The 23,364-nt window shown below is 36.5% G+C and overlaps 1 protein-coding gene across 6 annotated transcripts in view; it reads right to left on the minus strand.

The window, feature by feature from the left end:
* CDK8 (cyclin dependent kinase 8) overlaps nt 1-23,364 on the minus strand; it is a 96,806-nt gene that overhangs the window by 35,415 nt on the left and 38,027 nt on the right. For 4 of the 6 annotated variants that reach the window (XM_061170544.1, XM_061170543.1, XM_061170542.1 and 1 more), the window contains exons 2-4: nt 17,887-17,962; nt 5,631-5,741; nt 1,490-1,630 (exon numbers count right to left, since the gene is read on the minus strand). In XM_061170544.1, coding sequence (XP_061026527.1) covers nt 1,490-1,630; nt 5,631-5,741; nt 17,887-17,962 — 328 coding nt within the window. Of the gene's footprint in view, nt 1-1,489; nt 1,631-5,630; nt 5,742-17,886; nt 17,963-23,364 lie in introns of those variants that run through there. The other 2 variants (XM_061170546.1, XM_061170547.1) reach the window with 2 other exon arrangements.

Here is a 23,364-nt window from a genome sequence, read left to right on the forward strand (position 1 = left end):
AGAGAGACACAAAAGAAATCAGACTTCGAAATTATTTTCACCACTGTAGTTAATACTAATGTGAGTAGTTCAGGTATATTATACATTAACATAAAAATTAAATACTGGTTTAAAAATCAGTTTGCATTCATCTAATGAACATACATATTTTAGTGATGAGAAAATACTTACATTAGAAAGAAAATGTAGCGTTATCGTAGCGTAATTAACTCTATGGGGAAAAACCAGATTCTATTCTTTTAGAATCATAAAAAAGGTCAGTAACTCAAAAGTAGTAATAGTTTTTCCCTAAGTTGACTCTGCCCCTAAAAGCTGAAATTTATTTTCAGCTTCATAAAGAGACAAAGGATTTTTCATATTTATGTTCTATAAATTCATTGTTTATAAGTAAAATAACCTAATTCTATTAAAAATAAAGGAAAAATTTTTGCATAAGGGAAAAAGTTGTTTCAACCAAATTTCTGATGTGTTATTGGTCCTACTCTAAATGGTTTCTAGATTTGACAACTGGAGATAAAATAACTACCACTAAACTTATTTCAAGGAGATTTACTGAAGACAGATGAAAGAACTAGAAACTAAAACACCTGACTGAAGGCCAGAGACTGAATGCATTAAACACAGAGCAGTCTGGAAAGAATATCTGCGTGAGGGGCAGAGCAGCTCCACCTCCAAGCTGGCGACGGGGTTTTTTCCTAATGTACACATGTGACTAGAGACCAAGTCATCACTTCCAGCATTGTGTTTATAATTGTTTGAAATGAAGGCACACCTTACTAGAGTTACTACATTACTCAATATGAAAGGGGAAAAGGGGAATTTGAGATTTACATAATTTAAATCTATGAAGATTTAATGAACAATGCACAATTTAATCACCAATTTAATGCTATATGGGTTTTTTTTAAAAAGGGCATAAACTATTCTGCCATGTGAAATAAAAATAAGAAAGTCAGTTTCTGAAGTTTCTAAATTCGTAAAAATTTATTGCAGCTTAACATGGCAAGGCACTCAATAATGTACTCAATCATGATTATTAAAGGCTGTTGGCGGAGAGACTGCTACTAACATAGTGGGTTTAAAAATAAGCAGATGAACGCTCCTCTTCTAATATACAACTTAGGATACAGTAGGCTCCAAAGGGTTATTTTCAAGTTACTCATAAATATACCGACTTCTAGAGTTTGTCTGGCACATAATATTCAATGTAAAGCAGGCCGATACGTTATTTACAGACTTGAAAAAACCCCCGAAAGCTTAGCAAAACAAATGTGCCCTCTTTCACCTCTTAAGCACCAGCTTAACGTACGTCAAGAAGCAGGATGCATTACACAAAAGCACAAGGCTAGGCTAGTTTTGAGACTGTAGCATTCCCACTTCCTCTATAAGGTTTGCAGGCCTGTATAGCACTGATATCTAGAGACAACTAGAAAATCATCCAACTCCAAATGCATCTTTCTGGCTTAAACCTAACTACATTTCAACTTACCAAATCCCTGTGCAACACCCAGTTAGCATGCAGGTAGTGAATCCCATCTAGGATCTGATACAATAGTGACTTCACCATTCCCCGAGGTAACTGTACTGGCTTCTTGTTTGCTTTAGAAGCTCTGTGAAACTTGATTATATGCTGAAAGAAAGAAAAATATCACCAGAAGCTTAAAAAAGGAAAGACAGTTTGATATATAATATTTTCCTAACAGAAAAAGAAACACTCAGGGATTTCCAAAGATTTGAAAATATAATTTCACGTTCTGCTGGATAACATAAATAATCTTAAACTTTCCAAATAACTAGAGCTAAAATGTCATTTCCTAAGCATATGATACGGTCTCAGAAAATAAATGATGACAACAGAGAAGTAGAAGGTAATGTGATTTTATTTTTAAAGTATAATTAAAAATTACTTTCAGAGTTACTTGACCCCTGTTTATCTGGTGAAAATTTTCAAGAAAAGAGTATTTTTTATTCTGTAGTGATTAAATGAAAAAAAAAAAAAAAAAAAAAGAACAGAGAGAGTTCTGGCTGGTTGACATAGCATAGATGTGGTACCTATTTACAATACATGAGTTATAAAGAAAGCAAATGGGAAAATATTTCAATTAAGTACACACAAGCACAAAGGAATAACATGTAAATGACCAATTCACACTGGACATAATTAGAAATATGAAAGCTTCTTCAGACGAGGGGAAAAAAACAGCCTTGTAACATCCATCAAAGCTTTCTAGGTATCAATATAATGTTAGTGGACATCCGGTAAACACAATACCACTTCATAAACAGAAAAATCATTTTACAAATAAATGTACCTCAACAGAAACAAGATCCAATGTTTCAAACTCTTGACAGGTTTCATTTTAATTAAAGCACTCTTAAACTGCAAGAAAATCTACAAGTCAGCTGCAGCCAACTCTGCTGCATGCACCACTGCGCACATGCCTGCGTCTAATATGCACAAGGCCAGACTCCTGACCAGTATTTGTGAGGGAATATCAGGCGTATTCTTGAACTTAATAAAAATAATTAAAAGAGGAGTGAGATATTTAATATTATACATTAATCTTTTCATTTCTACTTTCTTATGATATAGAGGTAGAAAATGGGTAAGAAATAACTAATGAGTGAAGGAGTTTTATCTTCCAAAGAAAAAATAAAAAGCAAAGGTATATTTCAGAAGGTAAGGGGTATCAGTCAGTACATATGTAGTATGATTAATCTATACTTTAGTAGCAGCATTACATTATGTTAACTTTCTTCTCAGTAATTTTTTCAAAGTATTTAAGAAAAGGCAAACAAAACAGAGCTACAATAACTCTTAATAATCTAGACTGTTTGTCACCTATCCTAAGAAATGATGTGACAATCAAGTCTGTTCACCTTAAGAAGAACCAGTGGCTCTCAGAGCTTAAAAAAAAAAAGATTAAAATACATTTAAAAAAATTAAAACCTGCCAGAGTAAGAATGAAAGGAACAAATATTTAGGGGAGGTAAGATAATCAACTGATGCCATATACCACTTCTTTAGTTATATTTTCATTAGGGTATTACATATTACTTTTTTACCAATATTTTATAACTACAAAAAACTACAGTGGGGGAATTTTTTACCTTCATTTTTATTCCAGGGCAATATAATAAATATGCAATACGTATACCATAAGATTTCATCAACACCTAAGTGATTTTTTTAAATGACTCTTTTTACTGCAACTGTTTTCTTACCCTCTGCTGCCTTACCCCAACTAATTCATTTCAATATTCAAATTAAAATAAGAAAATAAAATGGATAAAGAATAGGTTTTAATAAACTGAATCATCATTTGGTTTTTATTAAAATGAGCATTAAAAGTACTTATTTGGCTTAAATGAGTATTAATAAGATGATGATAAAGCCAATGGTGACTATATGCACAACATTACATACAGTATAATTTGTGAAAGCATAATTATACCTACATATAAAATTAAATATTACATACCAGTTTGTGAGAAACCATAGTGAATACAATGCTATCTCCTATGCTCAACTATGTTTTATTACAAATCACGTTTATAAACCAGCCTGGAAATTTACTCATAAATTTGGATTATATAATTTGATTTTATGTTAGATTTCAGTATGATGAATGTTCAATTCAATATTGGCCACCCTGAGTTAATGAATTTTTATTAACAGAATCCTAATTTGATTAGATTAGATCTCTTTTAAAAGAACAGACGCCAACAAAAAAAGAAAAACATATTTACAACTAGCATGAACCTTGGACAATAGTTTCATAAAACAGAGAGAAAATTTCATGTGTCTATTTTCTGTTTGAAAACAGTTCTTTCCAGATAAATTATAAAAATAATTTGAATCAAACCACATTTAGTCATGGAAAACAGGAATCTACAAACAGTATGAAAATATTTTTTTATAAAACTGAAAGCATATGACACCAAAATAAGTTTCAGTTTCTGAAGTCTGTTAAAGTTAAAATTATGTAAATGAGGATACTTCTGGAAATCAGCAAAAGAGTTTAAAACTATTTAACTATTTTCAGAAGGTGAATTTACTTTTAAACAGTTTTACTAGGATTTGTGCTAGTTTTATTTCAAAATTTTGTATTTGCATTTACGAACTACAGCGGAATGAAAGAATAAATTATTTTGAAGATTTTGAAATTAAGCCAGGATAGTATAATCCCTTGCATATGTTTTCTCTTTTATTTAGCTCAATAAATGCACAGCCACGCTAATTTAGTAAATATAGACAGGATGCAAAACACAGTGAAATATTTAAAGACCTTATTACTTAGTAAATATCAGAAAAATATATCTCACAGTACTGAAGTAGTTGCTAATGAATTAACTTGACGTAATACTGGGTTTTGTTTACTTGTTTTGTTTTTTAAACTGAAATCTGTGTTAACATGTTCTTCACCCAAGACTGATCAGGACATAAGTTTTGTATGTTTCAAAATTATTTGGGCTATCCTATTATAGATTTTCATCTATACATATTATTAATCTTATCCCCAAGATGGCCTTTCAGGTTTTTTTTTAAAAAATGTAGCTGTTATATTTAATAAAGGAGTAAATTTTATAGTTACTTAAGGCTTCTGTAAATCCTATTTTAAAAATAATCTGCTGAGTAAATGCAAGATACTGAGTCAGCTGTTTGTATTTTACCTATTTAGACAGGATAAATTTAAATTCTTAGCTTATAATAATGTTTATCAATACAGAATCATTTTTTTGTTATATTAGCTAAACTAATAAATATAATTACTTGACTTTGAGAATCAAAGTCTGGTGATCTAAAAATATTCTTATCATAAAATAAAAGCCACAACAAAATAAAAGCCACAACAGACTCTATTTCCATGACAATCTCATTTTGTAGTAGACCTCTCTTCTACAAAGAATTCTTCCTATATAAGAATATGCCAAATTCAAGTGTGTACAATATTGAATTTCTGCCAATGAAAATAAGAAATACATTAGAATACTGAATATCAATTGTGAATGATACCCAATAAATGATTAACAAGTTTTCTACTGTCCTTGCATAGAACACTTAGTTTATAAGGCTTTTGAATACAAAATTGTTCTCCAGGAAAATCCTGTAAAAAAGAGCAGTAAAAGTATTATATTTTACAGATGGGGGAAACTATAGCTTCAGAGCCATTAAGAGATTTGCCTAAGGTCACATGACAAATGACAGACAGGCCCATTAGATCTCAATCTAGTCCTTCAAACATAACATATTCATTTCCCTATCACCTTCTCATCTTACATTTCTTTACATTACAGAAAAAAAGGAAATACGCTGCTTTTAAATTTTATAAGAAAATAGTTATTACTGTTAATTTTTCTATTTTATCAAAAATCTGAAGCTAGGAAACAATATTGAAGAGTTGTTTGTTTTCTGTAGTACGTTACAAAGGTCAAACTGATATGACCAAAAGTAAAAATACAAAGCAATACTCTAGTGTTGGTAACTCCTCAACCACATTCTAGGAAGTTACTTTTATTTTAAAAATGTAAATCTCATACGAAGATGAGCTCCCAAAATTGTTTTCAGTCAGTCCCTCTTAATCCCCAACTGAAACCATGGCTCCATGTCCACCAACAATTCACCTTACCCAGAGGTCATGTTCAGCGTAGTCAAACAGAAGCCATACTTTCCTATCAGCATGAGACAGAAACACCTTCTGAAGAGAGATGACATTTGGATGCTTAAGCTCTCGAAGTAACTGCAAAACAAAGGAGATTCATTAAAAATCTTTGCCATAAAAACAGCATTAAAAACCCCATACCATTTGTAATTCAAAGGCAATACAAACCTAATGGCAATCAATCCTAAAATTCTAGTAAGTACCCATACAATTTTGAGATGCCCATACAAATGAGTAAAAATCAGTGGAGAAAAGATACTGAAAAGATATAACTGTAAATCTGTCTGTATGGTTGCTATTGTTTAGCTGGTTTCTTTTTTTGTTTTGTTTTAATGTTTTTATTATGGTAAAATATATACATAACATAAAAATTACCATTTTAACCATTTTCAATTCAGAAGCATAAGTACACTCACAGTGTTGTGCAATCATCCCCACTGTCCATTTTAGAACTGTTTCATTATCCTAAACAGAAACTCTACCCATTAAACAATAACTCCCCACTTTCCTCTCCCCCTCAGCCCCTGGTAACCTCTATTCTACTTTCTGTCTCTATGAATTTGCCTATTCTAGGTACCTTATATAAGTAGAATCATACAGTATTTGTCCTTTTCTGTCTGGTTTATTTCACTTAGCATAACGTCTTTCAGGTTTATCCATGTTGTAGCATGCATCAAAATTTCATAGCTTGTTAATGGCCGAATATTGGGTTGGCCAAAAAGTTCCTTTGGTTCTTAAGTAAAAATTAAAGACACATTTTTCATTTTCACCAAGAACTTTACTGAACAACGTATTCACCGTTTTGTTCCACTACTTCTGCCATTTTTCAGGCAACTTCATAATTCCATCTTCCCAAAACTTTTTATCTTTTTGAGCAAAGAACTGTTCCAGGTGCCTTTTACAGTCTTCCAGGGAATGGAAATTTTTTCCATTAAGAGAATTTTGTAAAGACTGAAATAAATGGAAATCCGAAGGTGCAACGTCTGGTGAATACAGCGGATGAATCAGAACTTCCCAGCTAAGCTGTAACAGTTTTTGCCTGGTCATCAAAGAAACATGTGGTCTTGCACTATCCTGATGGAAGATCATGCATTTTCTGTTGACTAATTCTGGACGCTTTTCATCAAGTGCTGCTTTCAGTTGGTCTAACTGGGAGCAGTACTTGTTGGAATTAATCGTTGGGTTTTCCAGAAGGAACTCATAATAGAGGACTCCCTTGCAATCCCACCATATACACAACCCTCTTTGGATGAAGACCAGCCTTTGGTGTGGTTGGTGGTGGTTCATTTCGCTTGCGCCATGATCTCTTCCATTCCACATTATTGTACAGTATCCACTTTTAATCACCCATCACCATTTGTTTTAAAAATGGAACGTTTTCATTACGTGTGAGTAGAGAATCGCATGCAGAAATACCTTCAAGAAGGTTTTATTCTCTTTAACTTATGCGGAACCCAAACATCAAAGTGATTCACACAACCAAGCTGGTGCAAATGATTTTCAACACTTGATTTGGATATTTTGAGTATGTCGGCTATCTCCCAAGTGATGTAACGTTGATTATTCTCAATTAATGTCTCGATTTGGCCGCTATCAACTTTAACTGGTCTACCTGACCGTGGAGCATCGTCCAGCAAGAAACCTCCAGCACAAAACTTCGCAAACCACTTTTGACATGTTCGATCAGTCACAGAACCTTCTCCATACACTGCACAAATCTTTTCGTTTCAGTTGCATTTTTACCTTTCTTGAAATGATAAAGCATAATGTGCCAAAAATGTTTTTTTTCTTCCATCTTCAATATTAAAATGGCTACACAAAAACTCACCAATTTTGATGCTTTTTTTAAAATGCATACTGATATGACAGCGGTCACAATACAATCTAACAAAATTGTTTCTAATGAAGTTAAAGACAACTCAGTGTTACTAGAGCTGTCTTACGGGAAAACTGAACAAACTTTTAGGCCAACCCAATACATTCCATTCCATGTATACACCACATTTTGTTTATTCATTCATCAGCTAATGGACACTGGTTGTTTCCCCGTTTTGGCTACTGTGAATAATGCTGCTATGAACATTGGTGTACAGGTACCCGAGTCCCTACTTTCAATTCTCTGGGTAAATACCTAGGAGTGGAATTGCTAGATCATATGATAATTCTATGTTTAACTTTTCAAGGAACCACCAAACTGGTTTTCACAGCAGTTCTACCATTTACATTCCCATCGGCAATGCACGAGAATTCCAATTTCTCCACACCCTCACCAACTTTTATTTACCTTTTTAAATTTTCTTTTTGTAATAGTCACATCCTAATAGGTATGATGTGGTATCTTGCTGTGGTTCTGATATACAATTCCCTAATGACTAATGATAAGCATCTTTTCATGTGCTTACTGGTATATCTTCTTCGGAGAAATGTCTATTCAAGTCTTTTGCCTAATATCTAATATGCGGGCTCTAGAGCGCAGGCTCAGTAGTTGTGGCGCATGGGCTTAGTTGCACGCGGCGTGTGGGGTCTTCCCAGACCAGGGCTCGGACCGTGTCCCCTGCATTGACAGGTGGATTCTTAACCACTGTACCACCAGGGAAGCCCTCTCTGCCTATTTTTGAATTGGGTTTTTTGTTGTTGCTATTGAGTTGTAATTCTTTACATAATCTAGATATTAATCCCTTAGCAGATATATGATTTACAAATATTTTCTCCCATTCTACTAGTTGTCTATGTTTTGCCATCACAAAACAATTAAACTTAAAACAAATCTGTAGCTTGTAATTATTTTAAAAAAACGATCTATAGTCGTCCCTCAATATTTGAGGGGGACTGATTCCAGGACCACCCCCCAACCCCACCCTGCCCCAGGAGGGTACCAAAATCCCCCAATGCTCAAGTCCCTTATACTTTAAATCATCTTCAGATTACTTATAATATCTAATACAATGTAAATACTATGTAAATAGTTGCTGGAGCATGGTAAATTCAAATTTTGCTTTTTGGAATGTTCTGGAAATCCCCCCCCCCAATATTTCCTATCCATGGTTGGTTGAATCCATGGATGCAAAGGGACAACTGTAACAGCAACAACAGAAAATACAACATTCATTACCACCAAATATCAGATAAGAACTAAGATCTGTAACTCTGTGAGATACAGTACCTATTTTTTCTATAAATTACAAAGGAAAGTTGAATAAAATTTTGTAAACTTTTCACAAAATAATAAAGAGCTTATACAGACAGAAACTTGCAAGTAGAACACATTTGCATGGGTTTATTAACCTTTCTCATCTCCTAGAAAGACATTCTTCTATTTAAAATCTTTTATCTCCTTATTTTATCTCCATTTAATAACCCAAGTGGCCCTAATGATCCGTAAGTTAAAAAGCATTCCAAAAAAAAAAGAAAAAGCATTCCCACCCCACCATGCAAAAACAAATACAACAGCAACAATGACAAGAGAAAACTTCTCATGAAGCCTGATATTGTCTCTATCAGTTAGAACTGACTTAGTGCCTTGCAAATGTGTTCCAAATACATGACAGACATGTGAGAAAGTCAAGGTTTTAGAACTTAGGACTTCAGTACCTTTTATAAGAACACTTTTCACCAAAACAAGTATCAAGGTAAATGTAATGTTAACAATATATTAGGTGCTCTGAAATGAATTCAGCAAAGGAAAGACTATGAATGGACTATATATTAAGTCATTTATATTAATGATTATTCTCTGGAAAGTGATGATTATTTTATTCAGGAGCAAGAGTAAATTCAAGTTATATATTTCTGCTTTTCAAATATAATTTCAAACTTATGAAACTCCAGAGATATATACAAATTCTCAGAAACTTAAGGTCAATATCTAAAACTGACCATTTGCTAACTAATAAACAAGGCAAAGAATCTGATACGGGAAAGCCTGGACTTCAGGGTCGCCCAAGATCAGCCAGCTGGCTGGAAGAGCGGACCGAGCCCTAAGTGCATGTCAGCTCTGGGTCAGGGTTTTCTCCATTACCTCACAACTGGAACACACTTCTCAGCTGGGCAGCTATTTCAAATCCTTTCTGGAAATCAGCAGGGTAGAAATTATAACAAACAAACTCCAAAGCTTTGGCAAAAGCTCTCTCCAATTATTAGAAACCTACATATAAAGCTATTCTTAGTTGTCACCTCCAAGATGAGGTTTAGCTCCTGTATTAAAAAGGAAACAGCAGCAACCATTTTATTGAACTCTTCCTAGGTGCCAAGTATGGGGCTAAGCATATGACATGCACTATCTCACTTAATCACGAATTACCCTATGAAAATGGTGGTGTAAGGGGATTAAATAATTTGCTCAAGGTCACATTCCTAGGTAGTGGTTAGAATCAGGATTCAAATGCTTTTAAAATTAATTAATTAATTTCTAAAATACAAAGCCAGTAATTTGGTCTAACAACAACACGTCCCAAGACCTAACACCCAGGAGGAGTAATTCTCCTCATCATCCAGAGACACAGATATTTTAAATATATACTAGGTTATGAACTGGACGACGGTAGGCACTGTGTCTAGCTCAGCCCTGCACTGCTAGTTTCTAGCACACTGCCTGGTACGTGCTCATTAAATACCTGGTAAAGACATGAATAACTGAGTTCACGAATAAAGAAAATACACCAACTAAAGGGCATCACACAACACACCCTTCGGCTTCTAAACTGTGGACTAAGATCAATGCTTTCATCAAAAACTCAATCCACTTCTATTTTTAAAAAATCTATCTGATTAGTCAAATATTAAGTCTTTGAGGGCAATGATTTTAATAGTGAGTAAGTACTATTACTATGGTAGTAAGTAATGGTAAGTGCTACGGACTGTCCTCCCCAAATTCTTGTGTTGAAGCCCTAACCCCCGGAACTTCAGAATGATTCTATTTGGAGATAAGGCCTTTAAAGAGGCAATTAAGTTAAAAACAGGTCAGTAGGATGAGCCCTAATCCAATCTGAATGGTGAGCTTACAAGAAAAGGAGATTAGACGCACAGAGAGATGACCACATGAAGAGGCCACAAGAGGGTGGCCACTTGCAAACCAAGGAGAGAGGCCTCACAGGAAACAACTCTGCAGGCGCCCTGATCTTGGATCAATAGCCTCCACCAATAAGAAAATAAGTTTCTGTTGTTTAAGCCACCCAGTCTGCAGTATTTTGTTATGGCAGCCTTGGCAAACTAGTACAGTAAATAGCTATCACTACTGAGTAAGTACAACACGCTATGCTGGGAGATGGGTCACTGCGGGATTGGAGATGGAGCTGAGAGTCTCAGTGGGGAAATGCCTCTAAGTAAATATTTACACTGAAGCACTTCCAAAAGACCAGGAAGCTGGGCTACATTTAGCAGAGCTAATGCCTGCCACATGCCAGGCCCTGAGGCAGATGCTGCACTAGGTCCCGGGATATAAAATGTGCCGAGACCTTCCGCGGAAGTCCTCTGGCAGCAGACAAGTTCAAGTGAGCAGGCAGTTCGCGTGCTGTGGCTGCAGCAGTGATAACTGGCATTGACTGAGGAACTAACGTGCACCCAGAGTTTACTGTGTCCCAGAAGTGACCTACGCTCCTCACGCACTAACACCCTATGAGATAACTATTATTCTCATTTTACAAAGAGTAAACTACAACACGGGGAAATTACGTCACCTGCTTTGGGTCCTACAAGCCAGTTAAGTGGTAAAGCCAGAATGAGAGCTCAGATAACCTGGGGAGGGTCTTAAGTGCTCCATGGAACCCCGTGAGGCGGGTGCTCAGACACTGGGGGTGGTAAGCAGTTTTCACATCTGATGGACTTCACCACCCCACACAGAGCCCATGGTGTGCAGATGCCTATTAGCTGATGGACTTCACCACCCCACACAGAGCCCATGGCGTGCAGATGCCTATTCTTAGCACTGTATAAGGTGTTTTTGCCTTTTTGAAGATTTTATGTCCAAAAATGTTTAATGGAAAAAAGGTTTAAATAAATTTATACAATGGTTTTCATCACAGAAACCACCTAAGTTTTCCTAATTCTACTGGGAATAAAATCTTATAATTTCCTGAGTACTAAACTCACTGCTAAAAATACAAATGTTTTAAAACATCATTCGTCATAAACTTAATTCATTCTAACTATGCCATACAATATCACACTTAATCTGAACTCTAAAAGTAGAAATAAATAAAAAATAAATAGCATTTAAAACTATCTTGTCAATAAATACCACTTACATGGTGAGTGAGAAATAGGCAAGAAAACCTCTAATATTCTCAAAATAACACTGATTTCTAATATTAAAATTTTACAATATAGCAAAAATAATAAATTCTAAATGTACGCCCTAAGTATGAGAGTTGAGTTGAAATTACTATAAAAGCTTCAGTAAAATTATTCCAAAATTATTTCAGTTTTTTTTTAAGCTGTGAAAACTTTTCTTCAATTGAATTTCTGCAAATTAATTAAAGAAAAATATAAAAAACCTGAGGTGCCTAGGCTAAAGCAGGTGTAAGCTTTAACAGTAGCTGAACCACAAGGCGGCCCCTTGGTACACTGACAGTCCACTGAAGAAGTCTGAACACCACTAAGCTAAAGGGATCATGACTCACAGGAAGTTCTGGAAATACACAGCAAGCCGCTTAGAATACAGTGAGGGTGAAGACATGCAGTGCTCTTAACTTCAGTAGAAATTCTCAGAGTTCTTTCCTTCTTCCCTCCCTTTTACAATTATTTACTAAACAAAAGACTATGTGTGAGAACTAGCACACACTGGTGAAGAAATGCATTCCAGTCAGGCAGAGGTAGGGACCATAAACAGAAAATAAGTTAACAAACAAATAAAAAGAAACTCCTTATAATTATAATTTGTAATAAATGCTATGAAAGGAACAAACTGGGTATAGATCGTAAGAGAATAATGGAGGTGAGTGGTGGGGAAACTGGACTTCTCAGACAATGGACTTCCATAATAAATGCGAGGAGAGAGGTCTGAGAAGACTTGCCAGACAGATGGGATCCTTTTTCCTTTTGAATTTTTATTATAGAAAAATTTTCAAAAGTAAATAGAATAGTAAAATAGAACAACCCCCATGTATCATCATCCACTCACAGCCTATCTCATTTTATCGATATTCATATCCGCTCCTCCCACCCCACCCTGAATTATTTTGAAGTAAATCTCAGACATATGATTTCATCTATAAATATTTCAGTATATATTGCTAAAATATAGTCTCTTTTCTCCGACTGCAACAGAAAAAAATTAGTACTTGACAACAATAAATTATCTGGAAAGCCTCACATATTTAAAAATTAAACAATATATTTCTAAATAATCCATGAATAAAAGGAAAAAAACACAAAGAAAATGGAAATTATTTTGTACTAAATGATAATAATAATACAATGTGACAAAATTTGTGGAATGCAAGTAAAACACTACTTGGAGGCAAATTTATAGTTTTAATTGCTTATATTAGAAAAGAACTGTTTAAAAAAATCAATGACCTAACGGTCCACCTTAAGAAGATAAAAAAGAGGGACTTCCCTCGTGGTCCAGCGGGTAAGAATCCACGCTCCCAATGCAGGGGGCCTGGGCTCGATCACTGGTCGGGGAACTAGATCCCACATTCATGCCGCAACTAAGAGTCTGCATGCCGCAACTAAGAGTCTGCATGCCACAGCTAAACATGCCACAACGAAGATCCCACGTGCCGCCACTAAGACCTGGTGCAGTCTAAATACATAAATAAATATTTAAAAAAAGAAGAAGAAGATAAAAAAGAAATGCAGGCCAAAAGTAAGTAGAAGAAATAATAAAGATAAGAGCAAAAATCAATGATACAGACAGAGAACACAAATTACCAAGTCCACAATGAAATAGGGACACCACTATAGAAGCCACATTTGTGAAAAGATAATGAGAATATTATTAGCAACTTTGTGCCAATAAATTCAATAACAAACAAAATGAACAAATTACATAAAAAATAGGACTTATCATACACAAGACCAAATATTAAATGTGAAGAGCTCTGTATCTATTAAGGAAATAATATTGGTCGGTGAATTCTGTCCAACATTCAAGGAAGAATAACTGCCAGCCATACAGAAACTCTGTCAATGCAGAGGATGAAGAAAGGCTGCCTAACTTGTTCCGTGAGGACAGCACAACTTTGATACCAAAGACAAAAACATTACAAGAACGATAATCATAGGCTAACATTCTTCAAAAGACCCAAAATTCCTCAGCAACACATCAGTAAATCAAATCGAGTGATATATAACCAAGCAGGGATTATTTCAAAACTGCAAAACTGGATAAATGTTAGAAAATTAATCAATGTAGTCTACCAATATAACAGAATAAGAGAAGAACTATAAAGTCATTTCAGGACATGTAGAAAAAAAGCATTTGATAAAATTCATTACCATTTACAAAAAAATAGAAGGGAACTTCCTAAGCCTGACTGATGGTATCTATAAAAAACTTACAGCTAGCATTAACTTGATGGTGAAACACTGCTTTCCCCCAAGACTGGGAACAAGTAAGATGCCTGCTCTCACCACCATTCAACATCTTCTGAGAGGCTCTAGCCAATGCAAAAGAAAAAAAATCAAAAGCATAAAGAGAGAAAGAAGTAAAACTATTCCTATTCATAGATGACATAATTATTTATGTAGAAAATCCCAAAGACATCACCAAACCTACCAGTGAATTTAGATATATAATTTATATAATATAAAATATTTTTAAAAAATCAATTCTGAATACAGAAGCAAATACAGAAGCAAACAAGTGGAAAACAAAATTTAAAAAATAATCCCATGTATAATAATGTCAGAAAACATAAAATCCTTGGGAATGAATTTAACAAGTGTGTAAAGCCTCCACACTAAAAAACTATAAACATTGTTGGGAGAAATTTTTTAAAAACCTTAAAAAATGGAAAAGTATGTCTTTCTAAGCCATGAAAGTAAGACATACTTTCATGGCTCAGAAGTTTCAATATTATTAAGATTCAATTCTCCCTGAATTGATGCAAACCATAATGTTAGCAGGCATTTTTTAGAAATAAAAATTACTAGCCAATTCAACAATGTACATGCTAATGCAAAGGACCTAAAATAGCCCAAACAATCCTGCAACAAAAAATAAAGCTGGTGGCATTATACCACTTCACTTCAAGTCTTGCTGTACGTAAAGTAGAGTTATCTGGTATTGGCTGAGGATAGACAAAGCGATCAATGGAACAGAATAGAGCCCAGAAATAGTCCAACACTTACAGTCATTTAATTTTTTACAAAGATGCCAAAGGAATTCAATGGGAAAGAATCTTTTCAAAAAATGATGCTACAATTGTACATTCACATGGGGTGAGGGGAGGAGATGCTCAAACATTACATCAGACTACAAACAGAAATGAAATGAACAGATCATAGACTTAGAAGTAAAGCTAAAATTGTAAGACTTTAGAAGAAAACAAAGGGAAACATCTTCACAATTAGTGAGTAAAGATTTCTTCAACCAGACACAGAAAACAATAGTCATAAAAGGAAAAAACTAGTAAATGAGACTTCATCAAAATTAAAAATTTATGCTCACCTTAGGTTGAAGAACCACAATCAAGTACATTAAAAATAAGCTTTCATACTCCTTATTGTGCTTAACTGCATTTACAGTTATCAACATAGATAAAAAGCTAAGAATGTCTGTCCCTGAAATGAATGGAGTTTTGTTTGATCTTAAAACTTTTTGTTGAAGAATAATAAAGACAGAGGAAAGCACATGAACGTTAAGTGCACAGCTCAGTGAGTTTTCACATGTGAAACCCACATGACCAGACCCAGAGCAAAACCAAGAAACAGAATAGCATCCTGAAAGCTCCCCCTTGTCTCCCCTTCTGGTTCCTCCCTGCCCCTCTGAAGGTCATCCCTATCATGATGACCAACATCACTGACCATAGTTCAACAGATTTTAATTCTTTAAAACCGACTAGAATATAGAGAATAGTAGATGCTGCAGAACTGACAGTTAATGTACAGATATCTTGCCGCAAGATACAAGAGTATAAGAGTTTTATCAATGAAATGAAATATAATTTCCAATACAGCATACCTTTGGTTTAGAATGCCCTCTATCTCATTCCTATTCTTCCCTCATGGAGGTAATTCTTACATGTCCTCCAAAATCTGAAACCTTCCTTGATTCTCTAGTTTAGATACATACACCTTTTTCCCATTCTCTATTCCCTCCTACCATAGTGCTCGGCATACCATTCCTATTATTAGAAGAATTATAAGCCTTTCCTCATCAGTGTGCAAACACTTAAGGCCAGGGATCCTGACTTGCTCTATGTGTTCTATGTTTACTTCTTCTTGGTCTAGTTCCTGTCAACATGATACACAATAAATGACTCTTAGTTGAAAACCCAGTGGTATAGAATCTGTTAAACGAGTAATATTATTTAAATTAATACCTCCAGGTCACAACAGCCTATATCTGTGTAGACAGAGGGCTGAAAGCAATAAAAGTAAAGATTATGGGCTTCCCTGGTGGCGCAGTGGTTGAGAATCTGCCTGACAATGCAGGGGACACGGGTTCGAGCCCTGGTCTGGGAGGATCCCACATGCCGCAGAGTGACTAGGCCCGTGAGCCACAACTACTGAGCCTGCGCATCTGGAGCCTGTGCCCCGCAATAAGAGAGGCCACGACAGTGACAGGCCTGCGCATTGCGATGAAGAGTGGCCCCCGCTTGCCACAACTAGAGAAAGCCCTCGCACAGAAACGAAAGACCTGGGCTTCCCTGGTGGCGCAGTGGTTGAGAATCTGCCTGCCAATGCAGGGGACGCGGGTTCGAGCCCTGGTCTGGGAAGATCCCACATGTCGCGGAGCTACTGGGCCCGTGAGCCACAACTACTGAGCCTGCGCATCTGGAGCCTGTGCTCCGCAACAAGAGAGGCCGCGATAGTGAGAGGCCCGCACACCGCGATGAAGAGTGGTCCCCGCTCGCCGCAACTAGAGAAAGCCCTCGCACAGAAACGAAGACCCAACACAGCCAAAAATAAATAAATACATAAATTAATTAATAAAAAAAAAACCGAAAGACCCAACACAGCCAAAAATAAAATTAACTAGTTAAAAAAAAAGAAAATGCGATTTAAGAAAAAAAAAAAGTAAAGATTATTACAATATATATTCTAGAATATTCTGATTAAAGACAGAAAAGACAAGTTTGCACCCATAGTTTCACAATAGTAAAAGCTGAAGTAAAGTCTCAGAGAATACTCACTTTAAATGTAAGAATAATTATTTAATAATATTAAATTATTAAATTATTCTTCATTAACATGAAGAATATTTTCCTTCAGAATCAAAATGAGATTCTTTTTTTTTTTTTTTTTTTTTTTAATTTTTGGCTGTGTTGGGTCTTCACCTCTGTGCAAGGGCTCTCCCCAGCTGCGGCAAGCGGGGTCCACTCCTCATCGCGGTGCGCGGGCCTCTCACTATCGCGGCCTCTACTATTACAGAGCACAGGCTCCAGACGCGCAGGCTCAGCAGCCGTGGCTCACGGGCCCAGCCGCTCCGCGGCACGCGGGATCCTCCCAGACCAGGGCCCGAACCCGCGCCCCCCCGCACCGGCAGGCAGACTCCCAACCACTGCGCCACCAGGGAAGCCCTCAAAATGAGATTCTAATTACCATATGGCAATGGTATGCCTCCAAAACGGGGGGGGGGGGGGTATATAATTTTACTTATTCAAATGAACAGACAGATACAATGAAAATCAAATAACAATCTCATTTTAAGTTCATAAGTAATGACATTAATCTCATCTTATTAAAATAGAAATACTAATTTTATATGAATTAACATGTAACATAATAAACAATTTTATTGCACTCGATGAAATAATAAGAATAACTGGATCCTTAACTATTTAGTGACATTTTTGGGAAAAATATATAGTTATATAAACAACTGAGATTTACTTAACCCCAAATAAGTGAATTTACATAGAAATTTTTGCTATAACTACATGCCACCTTCACTTCTCTTTAAAAAACAAATATATTTTGCTATAGATAGTAGATATGAAAAATATTTCTCAACTTTCAATTAATGTGTATATGTGACAAATACAATTCAGAGACCTATGTAGGTGACACCCATAAGTCAGTTGATAATAATGATGATAAAAAGAGCTTCACTTACTGCTATTTCTCTACATGCCGACATAGAGATCCCGGTTCCTTCTATTTGTTTTAAAGCATAGTCTTTATCATCTTTCCTGTAAAAACAAAGTTATTTTAATATACAGATAAATCTAAATGTATGTGCATTTTTAATAAAATAAAATAAAAATAAATATAAATCACATACACTTTGACACCTTTCACATATAATCACGTAATTTCATATGGGAGAAACTTTAGGTAATCTATTCCAATCCCATTACTTGATGAGGGAAGTTAGATTCCAAGGAATAAAAAGACTTGTCCAAGGCTCTATGGTTATTTGCAGAAGAGAAAGATTCAGAAATGAAGCTCCTGACTTCCAATAATAGGTTCTTTCTGCTCTAATATGTATACACTTCCTGTGTGTGTGTGTGTGTGTGTGTGTGTGTGTGTGTGCGCGCATGCATATATAAAACTTGGTCTCTTAAAACCCATTCGGATATCGGGGTGTCAAAAAAATTAAGAAATGAATGCATCATTCATAAAGTACAAAATGGTTATGATTTAAAACATGTTATATAGTTCATATCCCCAAATACCTTCAAAGGGATTCACTCGACATATGTTTACTGAGCACTTACTGTGTCTCCAGAACTGTGCTAAGTCCTGGGGATACAAGGGAATTCCTTCCTTTATGGAGCTTTCCGTGGCTACTGGTGGTGAGAGATAACTAACCCACCACAAGACAATATGATAACGCTGTGACAGAGCAAGTACGAACCGCAGAGCTACCCAAAAGTCACTCTTTTGCCTGGGGACCCAGGCAAAGCCTTCTCAGAGGAAATCCCATCTCACTAAGGCCCGAATGGCAGTCCTCAGACTTCCTGGGCTCAGGACCCTTTTACTCGCTTAGATGTCACCAAGGACCCTGAAGAGGTTCTGTTTGTTCTATCAATACTAACCCTCTTAGAATTGAAAAATGGGAACTCTTGAAAAACAGAGCCTACAAAAGCACACATCCATTATCCACCAGAGCAACGGCATCATCACGTGCCACGTCACCTTTGAGAAAAACCCACTGTACACTCGCGAGAATCAGTGTGAAGAAAGGCGTATAACACAGCACTGTTATGAAAACAGTGTTGACCTTGCAGACCCTCTGAAAGGATGTTGAGGACACCTAGAGCTTCCCAGATCTCACTTTGAGAACTGTGCTGTGTGTGTGTGTGTGTGTGTGTGTGTGTTAAGAGGGGAACAAAGTGTGAAGGCACATGAGGTGAGGGAAAAGCACTTGAAGAACATACATGAAACAACGGGAGATGAGGCTGGGGATATAGTTAGGAACCAGATCATAAAAGTCTTTTTATACTCCAAGAACAAGAGGAGACGCTCCGTTAACAATTTTTAAACAGGAGAATATCAATCCTCCTCTGTTTTGGCGGCCTTTTAAATGTTGGGGGGCAGTAAATAAAGACAGGAAGCCGAGAAACCAGCTAAGTCCACAGTGTCCAAACTACTCAGGTGGGAGATGATGCTGGCTGCTGCCGAGGGGACAGACTGGAGTGACGGAAGGCAGACTGGCAGTACAAAGGACAGAACGCTGCGGATGAGGAAGGAGATGGGGTCGGACATAATGACTCCTGCCCCAGGGAACAGGCCAGCACATCATCATCCCCCGGAACAGGAAACACAGCAGGAGGAAAAGGCCCGAGGGAACAGGAAGATGATGGCTCCGCTGTGTGCAGGCTGAGTCTGGTACCTGTGAGACACCTACGTGGGGATGGCAAGCTGAATAAGCACGTCTAAAGCTCAAGAGAAAGCTGAAGATATCAGCATATACATACCGTCAACCAAGCCAGGAGAGTACATGAGGGGAGACCAAAGAGCAGGACTGGTAAGGAAAAGATTTTCAAAAAAGGCAGAAGAGTAAACAGTATCCAAAGCTGCTGAGAAGTCTAGCAAGGTGAGCAGTGAGCAGTGTCCACTGGATTTAGCAGTGATGAAGTCACCAGGGGATACTGGACTAGGCAAAAATAGTCGCAGTGACGTACTGGCAGTCTATACTGCAGAAGGCCGGGGAATGAATGGGGCATAAGTCAACTGAGACAATAGAAGCAGGTAATTCTTTGAAGGTGATAAAATAAGGCAGCAGCTGGAGTAATACACAAGGTTAAACAATTTTTTTTAAGATGTAAGAGACTTGATTATGTTAAGTACTGAAAGGAAGAACCCAGAGAAAAGGAGATGAGAGGGAAAAACGAGAAGAGCAAAGACTGAAATGCTGGGGAGAGATTAGATTCAGAGCGAGAAGGAGAAATGTGTCTTCCATTGTTAACAGGAAGACAAAGGAGGGAGGAAAGGATAGATACAGCTGCAAAGAAGTTGGTTCAGAGGCAAAAAGCCAGGGGAGTTCTCATTTTGATGGCTTTCATATTTTTCTGATGTTGGAAATGAGGTCTAATACTAAAGGTAGGGCAGAGTGATAGAGCCGGAGTTCTGAAAAGAGTGAAGGTTTGACTGAACAGATGAGTAACTCCTTATAAAATCAATAAGTTTAACACTTTATCATTTTAAATTATCAATAAAGCTTACGTAACTTTATCTTTCCTTTTATAACATATTTACACCATATCCTTAGTTGTAAAAACAAATCACAACTATTTTTCTGAAAAAAGATTTGTTTTACGACAATCAGATTTACAAGTACTTTCTAGTAAAGCACCATGGGCACACATTATATTAAAAATACACTAAGAATATCTGTACTTAATGTTCACCAAGTCTGAATGATTTCTGAAAGACTTAAAGGAGACATTAAAGATGGTGACACAAAAATAAAATGAAATTGGGATCAGAATAAATCTATTAGAGATTAGACAGTTCATGTGCATGGTACTGATTTAACCAGATGGTCAACCCAGGAGTGTAACAGGTTCTGTTATATCTACTGTTGAGGATAACTTCCTAGACTTGAGCCTTCTAAGGTGAGAGAGAGAGAGAGCGGTGGGGAAGGAAATAAATTAAACCAGAAACTAACTCACTCACCTCCTTGACAACAACCCCTGGACTTTCTCTTCGTTAAAGACAGCCATGAGAAAATTTCTTCAAAAAGCTAAAAAATTCTAATCTGCAATCAGTTCTCTCCCCCATCCCAAGTAGTTACATGTTTTATATTTTACAAAAGTAAGTTATCAGAAAGGTAAAATGGGAGAACATAAAAAACTTTGAAAAGATGTGTGATTATCAAAAAGGCAACTGCCTCTTAAAAATCACCTAATAATAATTACCATCATAACATAATAGTGCTTTGTGGTTTACAGAGCACACTTATTTATCTAGCCATCCACACAACCCTTTTTTGTAAAAAGGCACCCTGGAGAGGAAAAAGATTCATTCCCTACGTTCAGTCACGATCCAGTCGTAGTAGTCAGATTGTATCAGTAATAACTGCAGTATGGTGCTCTATATAATAGTACTATAAACAGAGGGAATGATCAACTAACTATACCTTGAAGGGTTGAAGGAAGATGAAAGAAAGCTTCAGAAAGAGTCTACTTAAGCAGAGAGTCTTAAGACTTAAGAAGTTTGTCAGGAAAGGAAGGAGGGGCTGGGAAAAGAAATCAGTAGTTATATGAGGCATCCCAGGAAGTGGGAAAAGCATGTACGAAAATACAGAAGCACAGACAGGATCTGGCATGCTCAGAGAATAGCAAAGACGGGCAGCAGCTTAAAATCATGGAAACACACGGACAGCCCTGAGCTTTGCCTACCTTAGAAACAGACAGAGGTAGGGTGGGAGGGGGACTTTCAGGCCAGCTGTCTCCAAAGGGTGCAGAGTATGTATACTTCACTTCAAGGAGTGTACAAAACAAATGAGTATGACAAGAAAACATCACATTTAAAAATAAATAAACAAAGCTGAGAGCAAGTGTGTCATGTGAGAAGACCAAAAAGAAGAGGGCGCAGCCAGGATGAACACTTGCCTTTAACAGATGGGAGGGGAAGTCAAAAATATAAAATGGCTATAAAGCAGTGGTTAAAAAAAAAATGAGTAGTGTTTTGGTAAAATAGAGTACTGAACACATATCAAACTTCACTCCCCTCCTAACACCCTACTAAAACTATGGCAAAGAAAAAATTTTAAAGACATAAACCCATAAGGATGAAAAATGAGAGAGAAGATAGCATAAAAATTTGGAAACTAGAATGTAAGTGGACAAACAGTAGAACAGTAGCTGATGACAAGGATCCAAGAAAATCAAATAAGAAGCTGATAGCGAAGAAAGCTGAGAACCAATTAGATTTGCAGAGCCAAATCCTCCAAAGCAGAGACTTGAGAGGACAAGATCCATCTGGAAGCAGAACTGGCTGGGCAGAAGATAAACTGAAGAGACAGCCTAGAAAACAGAGCAATAAAACAAAGTTAGAGAAATGTGAAATAAAAATAGGGAAATTAGAGAACCAGTCCATGAAATCCAACACACAAATAATTAGGAGTTTCAGAAAAAAAGAACAGAGAAAAGAGAGGAAGAAAACTTACAAACTAATTCAAGGAAACTCCCCAAACTGAAGGACAGGATTTGTAAACCTGGAAGGGTTCAGTGAGTTCCTATCACAAATGAATTAAAACAGATGCACATCAAGACAGTATTTAGGCATTTAAGAAAAGTGGAGACAAGCAGTAGATTTTACAAGCTTCCAGTGAAGATGGGTAATGGGCCACTTAAAAAGGATCAATATTATTCAGCCACGAGAAAGAAGGAAATCCTGCCATTTGTGGTAACATGGATCATGCGTAGACCTTGAAGGCATTATGCTAGGTGAGACAAGTCAGACAGAGAAGGACAAATACTGCATGCATATCACTTATATGTGCAGCCTCTCGTAAATACAGAAAGTAGAATAGTGGTTACCAGGGGCTGGGGGCTGGGGGACTGGGGAGATGTTGTTTAAGGGTAAAACTTGCAACCAGAAGATAAAAAATCCTGGAGCTCTAATCCTGGAGATCTACGCACAGCACAGTGATTATATACAATAATACCGTATTATAAACTTCAAAGTTGCTAAAAGACTATATCCTAATTATTTCCATCACAGAAAAGAAATGATAATTATGTGACCTAATAATTCTGGTTAACATAATAATTTTCCAGAACTGTTCAACCTTATCACTGATGTAAACAACTATCTTCCCTTGCCAGATACTTAATCAGCTCTACATGCTCTCGGATTAGGTGTTTGGCTATTTTTGAAGCATCATCAGGGAAAGATTGTACTTGAACCCCCATGGAAATGACCTTGCCATATTCTACAGTAAAACTCCTTGGATCCATAGCTCTCAATTACAACAACACAATACTTCCTCAAGTTACTGGAAGACTGTCCAGCCAGAGACCCCAAATTGAGGATTGCTAAGAATCGTCCAGAAGATGGTCTTAGAATGAGAAAGCTTATACCCAAGACCTTTGGATCAAGCAGCATGAGAGAGAGAGCTTCCACCCCCAGGGCTTATGGA

Source organism: Eubalaena glacialis, chromosome 16 (genome assembly GCF_028564815.1).
Source record: "Eubalaena glacialis isolate mEubGla1 chromosome 16, mEubGla1.1.hap2.+ XY, whole genome shotgun sequence".
Taxonomy (NCBI): Eukaryota; Metazoa; Chordata; class Mammalia; order Artiodactyla; family Balaenidae; genus Eubalaena; species Eubalaena glacialis.